The sequence below is a fragment of the Podarcis erhardii genome (assembly GCF_964252035.2).
Source record: "Podarcis erhardii genome assembly, chromosome: 3".
NCBI lineage: Eukaryota > Metazoa > Chordata > Lepidosauria > Squamata > Lacertidae > Podarcis > Podarcis erhardii.
Genome location: NC_138507.1, coordinates 50,434,750 through 50,453,133, shown reverse-complemented (window position 1 = coordinate 50,453,133; position 18,384 = coordinate 50,434,750). Strand labels below are relative to the sequence as shown.

General features: G+C 41.0%; 2 protein-coding genes across 4 annotated transcripts in view; one reads left to right on the top strand and one right to left on the bottom strand.

Moving 5' to 3' along the window:
* The window catches only part of RTN4IP1 (reticulon 4 interacting protein 1), a 112,534-nt gene extending 108,822 nt beyond the window's left edge, over window positions 1-3,712 (top strand). Inside the window, exon 10 of one of the 2 annotated variants that reach the window (XM_081857236.1) lies at window positions 3,677-3,712. In XM_081857236.1, the coding sequence (XP_081713362.1) occupies window positions 3,677-3,697 (21 nt within the window). In that variant the 3' untranslated portion in view covers window positions 3,698-3,712. The remainder of the gene's footprint in view (window positions 1-3,676) is intronic. The other variant, XM_081857234.1, reaches the window with a different exon arrangement.
* CRYBG1 (crystallin beta-gamma domain containing 1) overlaps window positions 1-18,384 on the bottom strand; it is a 100,582-nt gene that overhangs the window by 39,218 nt on the left and 42,980 nt on the right. The window contains exons 1-2 of one of the 2 annotated variants that reach the window (XM_081856679.1): window positions 12,682-12,700; window positions 1,552-3,041 (exon numbers count right to left, since the gene is read on the bottom strand). In XM_081856679.1, the coding sequence (XP_081712805.1) occupies window positions 1,552-3,041; window positions 12,682-12,684 (1,493 nt within the window). In that variant the 5' untranslated portion in view covers window positions 12,685-12,700. Of the gene's footprint in view, window positions 1-1,551; window positions 3,042-12,681; window positions 12,701-18,384 lie in introns of those variants that run through there. The other variant, XM_081856678.1, reaches the window with a different exon arrangement.

Below are 18,384 nucleotides of genomic sequence, written 5' to 3'. Positions count from 1 at the left end.
GCAGCCTGTAAGAGACGTGGCTGCAGTTTCATTCTAGCAAAAGTAAAAACCAAACCTCTTTTACTCGTAAAAAGCGACTGCCGACCAGTTGATTTCAAATGCTGTCTGGGCCTATGATTCCACAGCACAGATCCTTCTAAATGACTCAAGCAAGTACAGTGGTGCCTCGCAAGACGAAATTAATCCGTTCCGTGAGGCTCTTCGTATAGCGGTTTTTTCGTCTTGTGAAGCAAGCCCATTGACAGCTTAGCGGATTAGCGCTATTAGCGGTTTAGCGGCTTTTAGCGGATCAGCTGATAAGCGGCTTAGGGCTTAGGAAAAGGGGGGAAAGGGGGGGAAACCCGCAGGAACTCGCAAGACATTTTCGTCTTGCGAAGCAAGCCCATAGGGAAATTCGTTTTGCGAAGCGCCTCCAAAACGGAAAACCCTTTCGTCTAGCGGGTTTTCCGTCTTGCGAGGCGTTCGTCTTGCGGGGCACCACTGTAAACCAAGAAAAAAATCACAGCCACTGAGCTAGAGACAAATTTGTTCCTGTTCTTGAAAAGGCACTGATTTATCAACTATAGCTTAGGAACTCTACAGCAATGCTCAACATAACAGTGAAACTCAGTCCAACCCTAGCTAAAAGACCTTCAATAGCAGTACGAGGACAGTCCAAAACTAGAAAACCTCTGCCAGACAAGATGGTTACAAAGGCCAGTAGCGTTACTCAGTATAAGGTCCAAACCGCATGCTGCAGTTAAGTACTCTGTAACCTTCCCCCAACATTGCGGTTCCTCTCTTAGTCATCATCATCCACAGGAACACCCATAGACTCAAAAGACTGAAGGGCTGGGGGAGGATCCGCTCCCCACCCCAACAGCTGTTTATTTCCTCTGGCAATCATCCTCAAGCTGCTTTCGCTTGGACCTTCCCCCCCACTGCATTGGATGGAAGAAAAGGCAGTTTGAGGTAGGTAATTATGAGAAGGCAAATAGCAGCAGTCATGTGGCTCTTCCTCACTTGGTCTTCCTCTACTTCTGACGGTAGCCTCTAGTCTAGAGGTCATTTTCATTTTTTAACGAAACAAAAAACCACCACTGGGAGAAATTTATATGGAACCCTAGGTAACATTTATTTGGCCCTTAGCCAGATACTTATTACAATAAGCACAATGGAAGTCTTCTCCAAAGAAAATATTATTGAGGACACATAGACAATGAATGCTATTTAATTTTTTAAAAAAATTATATTCCATAGCAAGACTTCTAATTTTTCCCAAGTAAGGAAAAGTTTAACAATGAGTGAGACAAAGGGTTGCAATACACAGCTTCATAATAGAAGCTAACAAGAAGAAAATATTCTATACCAACTTCAGTCACATAAATACTAAGTGGACTTTTGCAGTGGTATAACATATTGGAGTTCCTGTGAGGTAGTCAAAATATTATACTGACATGGAATCCATGCAATTAGGATACAGATTTAGCAATTATAATACATGTTTATCAAGGGATTTAATGAACATCTTATTGCAACAAGCAATGTAATTTAAAATATGAAACTACTTACAGACTAACTTTTGTTGTGACAGTTCTGGAAACATCAAAGCATGGATTTCTCTCTTTTGCACCATCCAAACCAGAGGTAGTTTGCTTTCCATTTGTAGTTCCCAACTCGCCATTTCTTTGCTTGTTAGTGCACAGCACAGCACTGCCATCAGAATTGTTGACAATATCTGGTACCTTAGACTCTGTTCTTCTTTCAGAATGTGACACGGTGCTATTGTCTGTGATGCCTATAGAAGAAATTTTAGGAGTCTCTACAGTGCTTTCACCAGAAGACAGCTTCTCTGCTGAAGTACATTTTGATATTGGATTACTATCTGTTGCACCTTCAATCTGTCGTTTGGTGGATGAATCTTTCCCATGACTCTTCAAGCCTGTGGGTGAAAGAGGACTTGTGTCAGGTTGATTCTTTTTTAAGGATTTCCTCCTGTATGGGGATGAAGTAGGGGTCTGCTGCTTGTTTTTCTCTAACTCTGTCTTAGTAAGTCCCTTGTGATTACTTCCAGTCCTTGTGTCATGGTTAGTTGTGGGAGAATTCATCTGTTGAGAAGTCTTAGCTTTTCTTTCAGGGGTGGTTATTTTTTCTGAAACCAAATCTGAAGCAATACCATCAAAAACAGGTTCTTCTTTTGCAGTATTCTCAGTTACATTTCTATCCCCATTTGGCATGTCACTGGAGGACTGAGATTTTCTCCTCTTTCCAGATCTCCTTACTGCAGATTTTTTATCCATTGTGTTACTACAGTCATCTAATACAACAGTCACTGGTTCATTGGAATATGGTTGTTCAGCTCTACGAAGAAAAATATCCAATGTCAACACTCTAGAAGTGTGGGCACGTTCACTGGACTCCAAAATAGATGGCTCCTCTGATGGTGCATTTTCTGATTCTGAACATGAATGAACATCCACTAATTCCTTGTGGTTTAATATGTTATGTTCTAGGTCCTCACTGGATATATTAGTTAAACTTCTAAAGAAATCTGGAGTTGTAGTATTTTTTGTGTCAGTGACTAGATCATTCTCTGCTTCCAGTGTCTGAAGTGAAAGATTGCTATCAAATAATGTATTTTTTATTGTCTCAGTACTGCTGCGGCAATCAGATGACAATTCACTGTCAGAATTAATTCCTTTAGTGTTCCATTCTGAAACAATATCATTAAACAATCGTGTCAGATCCCTTTTGTTGAGATATTCTTCTCCGACTTTAACAGTATTTCGTATCCTTTCCTGGTCCTGACTACAAACCTCGTCAATAAGAGATTCCTCACTTTTAGACAGATCTTTAAAGTCTTCAATATCTATCGATGCCAGTGGAGCAATACCCTTGTGAGGGGAATCCGAGCTTGCACTTTTAACACTTGGCCTTAAAGAAGCTTCTAATGTGTTTTTGGGATTTTTTCTTCTCCCTGTAGTAAAAAAATTTCCAAACTTTCCCAAAACTGGCTTCTTTTTGTTTTCTTCCTTATAAGACTCTGCAGAGGATGTTTTGGACTGAAAAAGAAGAACAAGAAAAGGAATAAAGTTAGACTAAATGTTTCTTTCAAGACATATAATTCATTACTAAACATTTATATGTTGAAAGAATTTTTTAAAAAAGCCTGAAATTGAATTGTTCACTGAACCATAGAATTTTCTATGAAAAGGGTATCTTTACATGTAACATAATCATTTTTTAGTTAAATATAACGATTCACATTAGCATAATTATGACGTTAAGACTTATAATGCAAACATTCACAAACTTCCTCATATCTTTAGTCAAATGAATGAAGCATATAAATACTTACAGGAATTGCTTACATTTTATGTATGCACCTGCCTTAAGCAGGAATGTGTCTTTGATACTGCATTAAAGGTAAATCAGAGGGCACCTTTAGCAGTAAACTTCTACAGTAGTTTTGCTAAAATTTGTATGAAGGTTAAAAGTTGTATAAATCTTCCTTTTATCAGCCACAGTTTGTGTCACCTTAAAATCTGTGGCATGGATAAAAACAAGCTTATTTTTAGTATTCAAGACAAAAATAAAACAAATTCTAGATTGCAATGCATTTAGCCTGAACTATAAGCGTTGTTAGGAGATACGTTTAGTTTTCTTTTAAACAAAGGTATTTCCCCCATTCTTTCAGCGTACATCGATAATCCTGTGATATTTGGCAACAATCCAATGATCATGTTGCGAAAGGACGGAAGCGTTAAAACTCTACAGCCCAGCAAGACGCCATGCGACCAACTGCCTAGAGAGGACGAGGATCCATCTCCAGTTCTTTCCGCGCGCTCACCTAAAAAAAAGCATCTGGATGCCACGAGGGCGGCGGGGCCCTGGGCTCGCAATTGAGGCCCCTGCCAAACAACGGCCGGCTTCAAGGGCTGCCGTGATTGAGCGAAAGCGGACTTCGGCCCCAGGTGCGCGGTTTCCAACCAGCTAGTTCTTGCTCCCTTCAGGTCTACGACTAGGGCATCCTTGCCGCCCAATGAGAGGCAGGAAGCGTTTGCCGTCCCCGTCCCCCGCCGACCCTTCGGCAAGACTGGGGAGATAAGGCTCCTCTCTGGCCCGCAGGGATTTCGCGGCAACTTCTCCCGCGCGCCAACGACGTCCATTTCCCGCCCTTCTCCGGCCCATTGAGAAACCGCGCTGGGTTTGCTTTGTACTCACTAGCTAATGACCGCTCGCTCGCGCTCCTCCTTCGGCAGCCTCAGTCCGGAGCTCGCCGGCCACCTCAGAGGAGCTTCCCGTTTAGTCGGCGCGGGGAGCTCTCGAGAGGAGAGCGCCAAAAGCCGGCTCCTGCGGAGGCGCCAACTGTCTGAATGCCAGAGCCTGCCTGCCTGCCTGCCACGCCCGGCCGCCCGAGCGAGCGGTGCCCGCCTCCGCCTACAGCGCCAACAGCAGCTGCTCTCTCCCTGGCACGGGCGCCTCAGGTAGGACGGCGGAGTTCCGGTCACCGCCCAGGGGGTCCGCGCCGAGGAGAGCGCGACGCTGAAGACGGCGCACGGAAGAAGGAGCCACGTGGGACCTCGACGCCCGGGGAAGGAAGGGCGTCAAAGAGAGAGGTTTCCCTCGTGCCTCCTCCATCCAGGTCAGGCCTACAGCGGATAGAGGAATCTGGGACGTGTATCAGAGCGCAAGTCTCAAAGGACGCGGCTTCCAGGCACGTCTGAGCCCCAGCATCTTTTGGGAGATAAAGAAAACCCCACACGCCCTCAGAAATCAACCTGAAGTGTAGTGGAAGACATTTGATCCCCTGGTCACTCAGCCCCGAAAAACCTGTTTCCAGCGCATCTCGTGTAATAAGAGAGTGCATGTCTCCTTTTAAAAATTAACTACTGGCAGCAGGAGGAAGGGCGCGCCATCATTTCATGAGGGCCTCTCCAGCCTAAGTAAAGGCAGAGGAAAGCGTAAAGGCGGAGAAGGCTGATTGCTCAGAGGTGCCAAGGAGACAGGCAGAATTTTCTAGAGGTGAAAAGGGAAGGGTGCCAACAAACACAGCAAATGCCCATGAAATGCAAAGATATTTCCACGCTGCTGATTGCCCTGCACAAGTCTGAGCAATATGAAGTGCTTTTCTGCCCAGCCTATTTCCCATCTATTCAGGACAAAAAGCTGCCTCAAGCAAAACCGACAAACTTTGATGTGAAAAGCCAAGAGCTCTTGTTGGATTTAAAACAAACAAACAAAAAATCGCTGCCAACATGCCATGTCTGAAGTTGCCTTATTTATAAAGCACCAATTTCAAAAAAGTCTGGTATGAATGCAGTGTTCTGATTGAACAAACTTTTCCACTTCCATTACCCTCACTCAGTCCCCAAAATTACTTACTTTATTGTTTCACTTATACACAGGGGGAGACAGAAGAGGCACTAGCAAATAAATTCTTTGTACATATTAATGAAATGTATATACCAGAAAGCTTTTAGCTTCATTTGTCTAAAATGCAAAATGAGCACTGCAAAACAAACTCAACAGCGCAGGAAGGCAGTGTTCTTATACCTGCTGAATTGCTTTTGCAACAAAATACAATTTCTGCTGGCTTAATTGATCACAATGATAGTCAATGGTCATTGCTATTCAGTAGACTAAGATGTATAAATTCAGAAAGGTGGAGCCACTCCCACTAAATCAAAATAAGTGGGAAGCTCTACCAAGGGCACTTTTTTTCAAAAGTCTAGATTAAACAGCCTGCCTCTGACTGGTTAAAATAATTAGACAACCTCCACACAATCAGCTCAGAGAAAAGGAAGCCAAAACCCAACCTTGCCTTTGCAAGTAGTTGTAGGGCGGATTGTACCGTTACAGATGCTGGTTAATGGTGCTGTTTAAGTCTGTTTTCATATTACACTGCATGGGTTTAGACTCTAGATCAGAGCTTTCCAAACTTTTAATGTTGGTGACACGCTTTTTAGACATATATCATTTCATGACCCAGTACAGTGGTGCCCCGCAAGACGAACGCCTCGCAAGACGAAAAACCCGCTAGACGAAAGGGTTTTACCGTTTTGGAGGCGCTTCGCAAAACGAATTTCCCTATGGGGTTGCTTCGCACGACGAAAATGTCTTGCGAGTTCCCACAGTTTTTTTTCGCTTTTTTCGCCCTTTTCCTAAGCCGCTAAGCCGCTTAACAGCTGATCTGCTGATAAGCCGCTTCTCAGCTGATCGCTAAAAGCCGCTAGACCGCTAATAGCGCTAATCCGCTAAGCCGTCAATGGGCTTACTTCGCAAGACGAAAAAACCTCTAGACGAAGAGAATCGCGGAACAGATTAATTTCGTCTTGCAAGGCACCACTGTAATTCAGTTTTACTAGCATACTGGAAGTTAAACTAACCCCTTTCCAGCCCCAGGAGGAGCATTCGCATGACACACCTACAAACTGCAGCTGACACACTTAACATGTCATGACAGAGTTTGGAAAGCTCTGCTCTAGATTATGTTCCCCTTGAAAGCTGTGGCCATCCAGATAATGTTGGACTCAGTCTCCCATCAACACCAGCCAGCATGGCTAGCAGCCAGGAATGATGGAAGTTCTAGTATCAAGGGCCACAGGTTCACTACTCTTATTACCCAGTGGGATTTCCTAAGCACATCTTTACTGACCAACAGTGCAAGACAAACTTCCAGTCATAGTTCACTTGACTCTGCTTCTTCTCTTCTCTTTCCTGTAACTTGCTATCTGCTATGGACTTTAAGCTTAAACAGAAATCTAAGTCTTTTGCAAGGAGGAGCTAAATTCTGTGACCTGTGTAGAGGCAGAGTAATTAGTTTGTTTATAATTCTACTGTTATAAGGAGAGGCAAGGAACTCCTTCCATTTCTCAGATTTCATTAGGCAAGTTCCATGTCCTTATTTCTGCAGCTTTAAAGACTATAAATTTGTTTTGAAAATTAAGGAGGAGATCCTTCTGAAGCTTTTACTCAGTACCAATTGGGGAACAAACATCATTTATTAACTATGGATACCCATCAATGAATTCTGCCCCCAGCTCATCTCTTGACAGTGCTAATCGCCTTCACTTATGAATGACAAGTGAACTTGTGTCAACCGGAGCCAGTTACAAGCCTTAAGGCCACAGCAAAATATGTCACTGAATATTTGCCATTGTTCCTGATATGTGATGAAATATAGCTTGGAGAGTCTGTCAGCTGCAGGGCAGGGCAGATTAATGTCATGAAAACTGACTCTTTAAAAACGACACAACCCAATCAAATTTAAACACTGATTTAAGTCGGTGACTGAAATGCTTAGCTTTTTAGAAAGATTGTGTCATGTCACTTTCACATTCCTCAGCTTTGTTTCTAACATAATAATGTATAAAAAACAGCTGTTAAAACATTAAGCAACAAAACTTTATGTGTTTCTGTTTTAGTCTGCACAGTGAAAGCAACAGAGTCCTAAAAGACTATGGGTGGTATTCTACTAAGTTTTAATCAGAATAGATCCACTGAAAAGTACATGACTAAGTTAGGTCCATTCATTTCAATAGATCTACTCTGAGTAGATCTATTCAGGGCAGGGGAAGAGCAGATACCTCTGGCTAATATCAATCCTGACCTTTGTGTATTAATGTTTTATACATACACTACGTGCATCACACACTTCTAGTATGGGTATGAGAAATAAAGCTTTCTATAAGTCCAGAGTCCTCTTCTGCAGAAAAGATTACCTGTTGTACATCTGCAAGATGTGCTGATCTGATCTTTATTTTTCTCTTTCCAGTCAGGCTCTGATGAGAGTGGGGGTGGATTTCGTGATGCTTTTGCATTGCATGTAATCAAATCATTTTATCATTTCTGATATAGACAAAGGAATTACTCAAATGACTTTTGCCATGCTGTTTGTCCTTACACAGCCTTTAAAAAAATAAGGAAGTGGGGAGTCAGACCAGAACCTTGGGGTGGGATGAGGAGGCCTCTACCACAGTCACAGTTGTAATTGCCCGTGCCTGCTATTCACTATGGGAGCTTTTCTCAGAAGGTAAATTGTGAAGTAGGGATCCTGATCCAAATCATAGCGGGGACTAAGGGTTATCTTTATGAATCATTGTTCCAAATTTGGAAAATATCCAGATGAGTGATTCATTCAGAACCACAGGGCAACATGGTTATTTGCCTTCTGATAAGCCTAACTTTTACACAGTATCAGAAAGTAAATATTTCTAAACTAGGGGCTCCACCTTGCTTACTGTGCTCATAAATCTCACTGTGATTCTGCCCACATTAACTTACTAGAGAGCAGCCTTTCTAAACCTTGTACCCCCAGATGTTGTTGGGCTACAACTCCCATCATCCCTAGCTAGTGGGACCAGTGTTCAGGGATGATGGGAGCTATAGTCTAACAACATCTGGGGACCAAAGGTTGAGAAGGGCTGCCCTAAAGCTTCCCTTTCCCAACCCATGCAACGACTAAAGCTCACTTTGCCCCTTCCAAACCCCATTTCTGAAGCAATTTCTTCTATCCTTCAGCCCCTCTTTACGTCCATTTTCACCTGCACCCCATGTCTATGGCTCCTCCACCTCCTCTACTGCAACCCCACTTGCACAACCCCCATGGTAACCTGCATCTTTCTCCTCCCACACTCTGCAACTTCTAAGCACCCTTTTCACCTACTGTCCAATTATGCAGCCACCACCTAAGCCTATACTTTAAACCCTTTCATGCCCCTGCTTTAATCTTCAACCTCATTCCCATGCCTCCTATTATTTTTTGCAACTACATTTGCACCCTAATTATGATTGTCACTCCTTCTTCCTACCTCCTCCTTCCTCTTCTTTCAACTCTCTTGCACTCAGACCACCCCACATTTCCATGCCACAGTGCCTCTCCTATTCTGCAATCCCCTTTGCACATGAGCCCTATGTTGATAGTGTTAGTGTATCATTCAAATGATACAGTAAGAGCTTGTACTCACAACAATAGCAGATGTTTGAGTAAAGTGGAGTGGCACTGAGGTTAAAAAAAAGTGGTTTTAAACAATGACAGAGATTTGAGTAATGCAAGGATGGAGTAACAGAGTTGTTGTTTTTGTAAGACAAAGAAACCAGTTTTAATCAGGAGAAATGGTATAAATGGGTACAACAAAGAAGCTAACAACAGAGCTATTCCCAAATCCCTTCTCACTCTATTCAAACCTTGTTTTAAACTGCCAGTTCCACTCCACTCAGTTTCTCCCCTGCTCACTCTACTCAAACCTCTGCCATTGTTTAAAATCACAAATTTTTCCTTCAGTCTTCCTTCATTTCTGCTTTGTTCAAATCTTTGCTGTTGCTTAAAGCCACCATTTTTCTATCAGTATTTTGACCCAAATATGCATTGTTTCCTTGTGCACGTTTGTGTCGCTTCAACCACACATGAGCACTTTCTATTTTATGCCTCCAAAATCTATTTTGATGTTTACAGGCTAGTATACAGAGCTTGATTGACTGATTATTTAATTTCTATACTACTTAATATATTTAAAATGTCTCTAACAGTGTGCAAAAAAGCAGCAACAACACACAACATAAACGATATATTACAAAAATGCACAGTTATATATAAAAACATTACATTAATGCAAAGTTACTAATACATATATAATAATATCAATTTGTTTTCCTTCTGACACTGCTCCCTCTCAACTCCCAGGTTCTCATCTGGGGTCCAAACAAATTCTCAGCTCACACACAAAATTCTCAGAATGAGAAGAGTTCCAGGAAACAGTGGGCATCACCCTAGTCTCTCATTCTAGACTTGCTTTTTATGGGCAGGTCCAGTCCAGGGTGGATGCTACTTCCTCAGGCTGCCCAGAGCTGAGTCCCATTCAGCTTCACTCTCCATACCCAGTTCCAGATGCAGCAGGTTTGTAAAGTTTCCAAGGGTGTCCAAAGGATGGGGAAAGAGGCCTCCCTCCACGCACAGTTCTTTCTCTGTTCTCGCCTCTTATAATTTTCTTGGGCTCCACTTCAGTTGGGTTTTTCTACAATCTCCCTCATTGTGCAATACAATATGTTTTTCTCCCCTCAATTAGTGCTTCCTCACCCACCATAAGTTCTGGAAACCAGGGGTCCCTTGTGGGCACGAGTATGGGTATACATTGGGTTTTTTGTTTGTTTTTTAAAGGTGCCAGTACAGAGCTAAACAGAATGTTTCCAATATTTCAGATTTGCTCAAAAAGCAGTCAAAAATTTGTGTGTATTGCTGCAAGCAGGGCAATTTTTTAATACAGCTATTTTATGCAATAGCCTTTCTCTGCAAGAAGAATGGTTTAAAAATAAAATTCAGAATTACCACAAACCTGCCTTCAACAACAACTGGTGGGCAGGCAACATTCTTTGCTTTGGGCTGATGGAAACAAAATTAAAGTAGGGGGTGTGGCAATAGATGGCACCCAGTTAAACCTCACCATGCATGGAAAAAAGAAAGAAAAGACCCATATGGTTCAGTAACGTGCAACTTTTATGTTGGATTTTCTTCCCTTATCATATTACTGTATCTGCTGATTGGCAAAATCAAATCTAGTTGAGGAAAAGCTACCTCACCAAAAAGCAAGAGAGATAAATCTCCTTTAAACTTTGATGTGCACAAGTCCTTTACAACTGCTCCAATAGAGAAGTGAATGGCTTTGTGACTGACACAAGTGCTGGACAATCAGTGCTGCACACACAGATGCAGTTGCTTCATTGATGACACAAGGACCAGCCAATCAGTACTGTGAACACTCAGCTTCTCCTCTAAACCAGAAAAACAGGATCTTCCTTAGCTAGATACAGGTGAAATGACAGTATGTGTTTCTGAAATGCATTGAGTTCACTTCCAAAGCAGGTTCAGTGCTCAAGCTGCCTTCTGCATACCTTAACTGGCAGATCTTAGGGTTCTAATGAAAAATGAAATAGCTCTAACAAGTCTAAGGTCCGCTCATCCCAGTTATACAGAGATTAAGAATAATGAGGAACTGCATTAAAAATGCAGAAAAGGCATTAACTTGGTTTCCAGAGCACAACTGTTGCCCACAGTTCTAGAAACTGCTTCATGGAATCATCTGTTGCAAAGAAGCTTACCAGTCTTTATCACTTTTTTTGACGAAGGGAGTGTCACAGTCTTCTTCACTGTGTGCAATAATTCATTATCAGCTATATGCTCAGGCTTGAAAATTGCTACTTACCTAGTTACTTGTGATGAATAATAATAGCCTCCTAAGAGTAAGGCAGCAAATAATTACATAAGTGGGTTATTGTGTTTTCTTTTAGGATATAAATGGGAGGCAAGCTAATTTTTGTGTGTGAACTAGTACATTTTTGTACTTGTTTTCAAGGATACACTGAAGACAGAACATAAACAAGGCAACCAGAGTACCTGAAGAACCTGAGCACTCAGCAAATTATTTGAGTATGCTTCTATATGTTTCTTGGTCAGAAAGGGAGGATAGAGGGGATCAATATTTGAGGTCAACAGAATTCTCTCTTCCCTGGTGTGTGTATGTGTTGGTGAGGCAAAAGAGATAAAATAGGATCCTCAACAGGCTCTGTTTTGCTTTTGGGGAATCCTTTTGTCTGCACTACAACAAATATGTTGGATTGGGTCAAGGTCATATTTTTGCTTGTATTTGCATTGTAAACATGTTAACACAAGTATATTCTAATGAAGAGAAACATAAATAAGTTTGATTTTTCTTCCATAACATAGCCGAGAGAGAGAGAGAGAGAGAAAGAGAGATGAAGTGAAATAACTTAATAGAGCACAATGAATGACAGAATGACAAGAGAAAAATTGCAAAAACAAAAATGATTGGTTTTTTTTAAAAAAAAACCCCACCCAACTATGTTCCATAATGCACCACAGTATTCAAACTTTTTAAAAAGCTACACTGATCTAGTTTGTGTTTGCAGACTCACCTAGACATTTCTCAGATTTTTCTTATAAAACACTTTCCCACAAAATCTTAGCTAAGAAAGTAAAATCTTATTTCTTATGCTTCTTTAACAATATGGCTGTGTTTTGATTTTGCTTTAAACATGTACCTTGGTGTTAAGACTGGCTTTAGCAAGGAATCAGGAGGGACAACACTGAGCTCCAGAATGAAATTAAATGAGAATCCCAGTACTATTTGTTATTTTCTTCAGAAATCATAGCTTAACCACCATAAAACTACCATATTCCTACATTTAGCCACAGTTCAAAGCTACAGTTCTCAGAGAATTTATCAGAAAATTTAGGCACATTGTTTCATCAATAAAAAATATATTCTAAATGACTAACCCTTCCTCTATCAGAAGAAAGACAAATTTTGCTCAATGTGGCTTACTTCCAAGATGAAGCCCAAGTTTATTTGTTGAGCCATCCAGACAATGTAAAGAGGAAGTTATGAATGAAAGTGAAATGAAATTCTTCATGTTTATTCAAGTGATTAGAAAACGCTACAGAACACAGTACAGTAAGCAAGGTTGGGAAGACATGCCTGATCTCAGCTTCTACACACACAACAGCAAAACGTGTTCCCAAAGCAAATTCTTCATTCTACTTCTGTTGTAATTTTATAAAACAGAACCAATTACAATTCCCCCCCGCCCCAAATGTCACACAGGATAGGCTTTATGGCTAAACTCCAAAAAAGATAATATCAAGTCAAGAAACAATATAGACATTAAAAGTATTAGTTGTCTTACCATTGTGATGTTAGTTCAGATTTGCTTTTTTCAGAACAGCAAGCAGAGAAGGATTTGAAAGTTGCAGTCATGTGTGCATTAATGCAATACATCTATTAACCCTGATCCTCCCACCGCTTAGCTGCCTTTTTGATTTCCTGCCAAGAGAATCTCATAAAGAAAACACTGCCCAAGCTGACTGATATGTTCCATTCAGTACACAGATGCAGTTAACATCCACTTAAGAACATGAGTCACAGATTGAGACACCTCTGAAAAATAATGGTTAAGGAAACAGGTATTTTTCTAAAAGCACCTCCCCAAAAGAGAGAAACTTATTACAAAGAATTAGAGAGGGAGACTTCAATAGATACCTTAAGTCCTTAATTATCACAGCAGGTATTGCAAGCACTTTTAAAATATGTAAACAAATATTTCACATAAATTAGTTCTCATTAGCATTCCAGGTGTACAATTAAAAGTAGGGTTGATGGACAGGGAGGCGCAAGTAGCCACATTTCCTACTGCCTTGTTTCAGTAGAATGTTTGTATACTGATACAAGCTATTTAGCTGCTTCACAATATATACATAAAATACATTTGAAACCACAGCAAGTCTGCTCACCTCACTTGGTGCAGCAGAATTGCTGGACAGAAGAAACTTCACTGGGGCCCCGACGGTGGAATTCAAACAGCAGTGCCCTCCTGATAGGTGGAGGGGGCATAAGCCCCCACCACCTATCAGGAGCTGGATCTTAGCCTGCACCCTGCTTTGGCGAATGGGGATGCAGGCTGTGAGGTGGGCTGTGCCAGGGGGCGGAGCAAATGGAGCCAACAGTGGGCTTCCCTCGGATCCGACCCTTGCCCATTTAAGCAGCCCACACCTGGGGCACAGCCTGTTTGTTCCTGCGCTGGATATTTATATATGATACAAGTTATTTAGCTGCTTCACAATATATACATAAAATACATTTGAAACCACAGCAAGATATAGTTAATTGAAATGAGAGTGCAGAAGACAATTTTTCTCCCAATCACACTACACTCTCATAGGTACAAACAATATTTTAAAACTATACTGTGAGAATATTGATATTAACACAATGCTGTGTTGAAGTATTGCACACATTTTATCTGCATAGTCCACTAAAGAGAATGGCTGCATCGACCATACAGATGGTTTGTGTATAAAGAAGGCATGAAATCACAGCAGTTGTAACATCAGAAAAACTGAAAGAAAACCTTTTTTGCTGAACTATCTTGACTAAAATCCCCTGTTTTCAAGACAGATTTTTTTAGTAAAATGCCTCACCCTATTCTGGATTCAAATCAAGATATATGTTCTTGGAAAAGCAGTCAATGTTGCCGACTGCTCTTTCTGCATTCCTATAGGTTTTGCAATTTTGCATTATCTTGGTACAATCTCTTCTCATAATTAAAAAAGGCGGCTGTGGTTGTAATTCAGAATTGGGATTGAACAATGTAATAGTTCTGTTACTGAGTTTTAAAAACCACTTTGCAGCCTATTAAAAATTATAAAACATATGAAGTTGTCAACCTAGCTCATGCAAACCAAACTGCATTCCCTCATTAAAAACCCTGAATGGTCTAAATGTTAATAAGATGAAAACAATTGGCACAATGTTTCCAAAAATTATTATAGTATATATATGACAAGTACAGTAAGATGGCCTAATTTAACACAGACATGGTGAAAATAATCAAGTCTAATGATTAACTACTGTTCCTTACCATAAAAGCATACTGTCTGCTTGTTTTCTTTCCCCTTCAAATGCATCCAAAATTTGTGTACTTTGTCTTTCCCTATTTTTGTGAAAATCCATTGGATTTGCATTAAATGGTTAGGTTTTCAAAGTCCTAATTGTTTTAAATAGAAAGGTCACATTTTGCTGGCCATGCTCAGTACTTGGTTTGTATTGCCCCTGAGCAAATGCATGCTTCTCCAAGATGAGTAAGTGCAAGTACATTAGCTCTTCTCTTAACTGAAGGGTTTTTGACCCCTGAATTGTCCACTGTCATTGACAGAAGTTCTCCAAGGTATTAGGGAAGAGGTCTTTCCAGACTTCAATCATTAGTATTTTATACCAAGTTGAGCTGAACATTGTAAATCAATTCTCTCCAAAATGAAACCTAAGATCCCTAGGATAACACTAGGGCCTTATAAAGAAATATGTTGGCAATCTGAATTAACTCGGCACACTGCTTATTAAGAGAGCTTTTTCTGGAGTCTAATTTAACAAGACTGCAATGATATATTTATTGATGATGAAATTAAAATTTCACTTATCTAATTATTCTTTATTTTAGAAGTCGCAGCTCCAAAGTAATGAAAAATACTTTCAGAAATTTTAATGTAAAACTAAATGCTTTTCACAGAATAATTTACACAAAAAGCTGACTAATCTTAAAAGTATATTTTTGTGGTACATTATCTTCTGTTGTTATTTTTTAATGCCTATACTGAAATGGCAAACATTCCTGGAGTTTAGAATAAGTGAACAATAAAATTATTAATGCTCAAGCATTGTTAGTATTTAAAATCTTATCTCAGTTTCTGGGTAAAAATACTCCACTGGTCACATGGTTAAACTTACCCTGAAAGCAGAGTTTTATCCACCTCTTTAGTCCCCCATCTTCCACTTTTGAGTACTTTTGAGTACTTTTGAGCTGGGACCCTGACATTCACAGAAACAGAAGTGGAGACTATTTTTGCATTGCCCCACCCCACTACAGTCCTGTCACCCTCAAAAATTGCTCTGGGTGTTCAGGAAACCCTCCAGTACAGCATGGGGGTGATGTGGCAATTTAAATCATGATTTAAATCAATTTTATTTAAATCAAATCCACCCTGTCAACAAGGGAATGATATTAATTGGTTTTGCTTGTCTCCTTTCACAGTGAAGCAAAACATAAAACAAAAAACCCCCCACACAGAATCCAGACTTCCAGGTCTTGATGCAAAGCCATTGTTTTCCTCATTTTAGAAGAAGAAGAAGAAGAGTTTGGATTTGATATCCCGCTTTATCACTACCCGAAGGAGTCTCAAAGCGGCTAACATTCTCCTTTCCCTTCCTCCCCCACAACAAACACTCTGTGGGGTGAGAGGGGCTGAGAGACTTCAAAGAAGTGTGACTAGCCCAAGGTTACCCAGCAGCTGCATGTGGAGGAGCGGAGACGCGAACTCAGTTCACCAGATTACAAGTCTACCACTCTTAACCACTACACCATACTGGCTCTGTAAAGCATCCTGTGTTTTTCAAAGCATGCATCTGTAATGTTGGATGGTGTGAGTAGTTAAGATTGTAGAAGAGTGAGGAAAGAAGTGCCAGTTTAAAATAAAAATTAGTCAGTTGGAGGCTGCCCCCTTAACAGTGAGGATTGTAACAGTGAGGATTGTGTTAAGGATAAGAATGAGCCACCTATTTTTTCTTAGTTACATATATTGTGAAAAGTTATTTTCCCTAAGAATTCTATTTATAACTTACTATAAGCATAACATTTCCAAAGAGGCCCCAACATCAGCTGGTTGCCTCCCTTTCCCATAACATGTTTTCAGTGCAATCATCAAAATGCACAAACAGGTCTTACAACATTCAGAACACTTGCAATATCACAATAAAAAGGAGCTTATTGCTAAAGAAGTCAGGGATCAATTTTTCAGAAAGTCAAAGGGTCTCAAATATCTTGCACTTGACTGCTAAATATAGAAGCCATTAACACAATTCATTAAAATTAAGCTCATCAGCAAAATGAGATCCAATGATAGCATGCACATAAAGCAGCTCTGGAAACTATTTCCAGAGAAGTAGTTGGGTTAGTCCATAGTAGCAAAAACGACAAAGAGTACTGGGGAACCTCCTTAAAGACTAAGTGCTCATCCACACTTTTGCTATTTTAACTGTATTGTATCTGAGAGCTTTTCTTATCAGGGTCGTCTTTAGCATATCCATCGCCGGGGTGCAAAGATCCACACAGCGCCCTCAAATTTTGACACAACTAATCTCATGACTAACCACTTCCTGTGTTCCTGCCCGGGGAAAGGCAAGCACCAAGAGACCTCTCTGCGTGCCCTGGGCGAAAACTGTGTTGCGTGCGGGATGGAGCCATGGAAAAGCCAAGTGGAGTGCAGCTCTGCGCACCAAGCTCCGCAGCCTGGACCAGCCCAGCCCGGGGCTGCATGGCGGGGCTCCTTACGTTTCTCCTTCCTCTCTGGCTGTCCATTCGGAGCAGCAGGTTGAGGCTGGTCATGCTGGGGGCCGCGCGGGGTTTTCTCCTCCGGTGTGCACATGGATAGTGGAGGCAGCGCCCCAGTACCTGATTGGCTGTGCCAGGTGGGCGGGGATTGCAAAGGTGGAGTAAGGCAAATCACCGGCAGACCCCGCGGCTGAGCAGCCCATGGAAGGGGCCGGGGGAGGGAGTGGCCCTGTACTGCCTTCTCCACCAGATCCGGCCATCGCAAATTCGGAGTGACGGCGGAGTCCAGCCACACAGCCACCAGGGCGCAATCCGCGGCAGCCTGGCGCCCCCCCAGAATAAGGTGCCCAGGTGTCCCGCACCCCTTGCAGCCCCGGGTAAAGACACCCTGTTTCTTATAGTTTCCCAGCTGTGCCTTGCAAAAATCTGATTTTGTCTGCTGAATCAGATCTTATCAGATATTTTTCTTAACTGAGCTTCAATTCAGAGGGGAAGATCACATTTTCACAAAGCACAGAAAGGTACAGATATCTGAGCAGGTCAGGTGGCATAAAAATAGTGTAAGCAGTCCTCCCCAAGCAACATTTTTCAAATAAAAATAAACATACCCAGTAGCTAAAATGTAGATATTTTCAAATTATTCTTTCTCCTGCTCTCTACCACTTCCATATCCACAAGAGGCCCCTTTCAGACTGAAAAGCTGACAGTGATATTTGTGAAAACATCATAAATTTAACTTTGGATTTTTATCACTTCATTCCCAAGCATGGATTGAAAAAATAGTATCTCCCCATACCTCCTATAGAAGGTCCTAAAGTGCAAATAAAGTTTCAAGAAAAAGTTTCACCACCACAGTGACTAGTGAGGGAGTGGACACACACTTGTTTTTAGCTCTAATTAAAGAGGCAGTCCAGTTTTGCAAAACAGTAATTTTGTTACCAAGTAAATAAAACAAAAGGCATGACAGTGTTGTAACAATAACAATTCTTCACTGTATATATTTGGCATCCCCCCTCCCAACCAGGCCAAAAATACATTGGTTTTTTAATGCTACTGGGAGGAATTAATAGAGATGTTCAACAACACTGACAGAATGTTGGCAAACTGGTTAACATTTTGATGAATTTAAGCAAGATAATAGGGGATTTTTGTAGAATGCACAATGCTCTAATTAGTGCTTTCCTCAAATCAGCCCCCTTTGGTAGCGGTGAAAAAAATAGCTTTTGTAAAGGAGAGCATTAAAGTAGGCCTGAGGCCATTATTATAGGCATGGCCAGTGTATATTTCCTACAGTAAATGACAATTGAGGCTGTTTTGGGATATGTATAAGCAATCCTTCAGTATATGTTCCCAAGATACGTTATAGTAAAAAAAACACCCCAAAACAATATAGTATAGAATAAAAAAATGACATAAAGCAAAGGAACAATACCAAATAACAATAAAACTAGGCTGAATCATAAAAATTTGAGGTTTTTTTCTATACTCAAGTGGTACATAAATTTTATG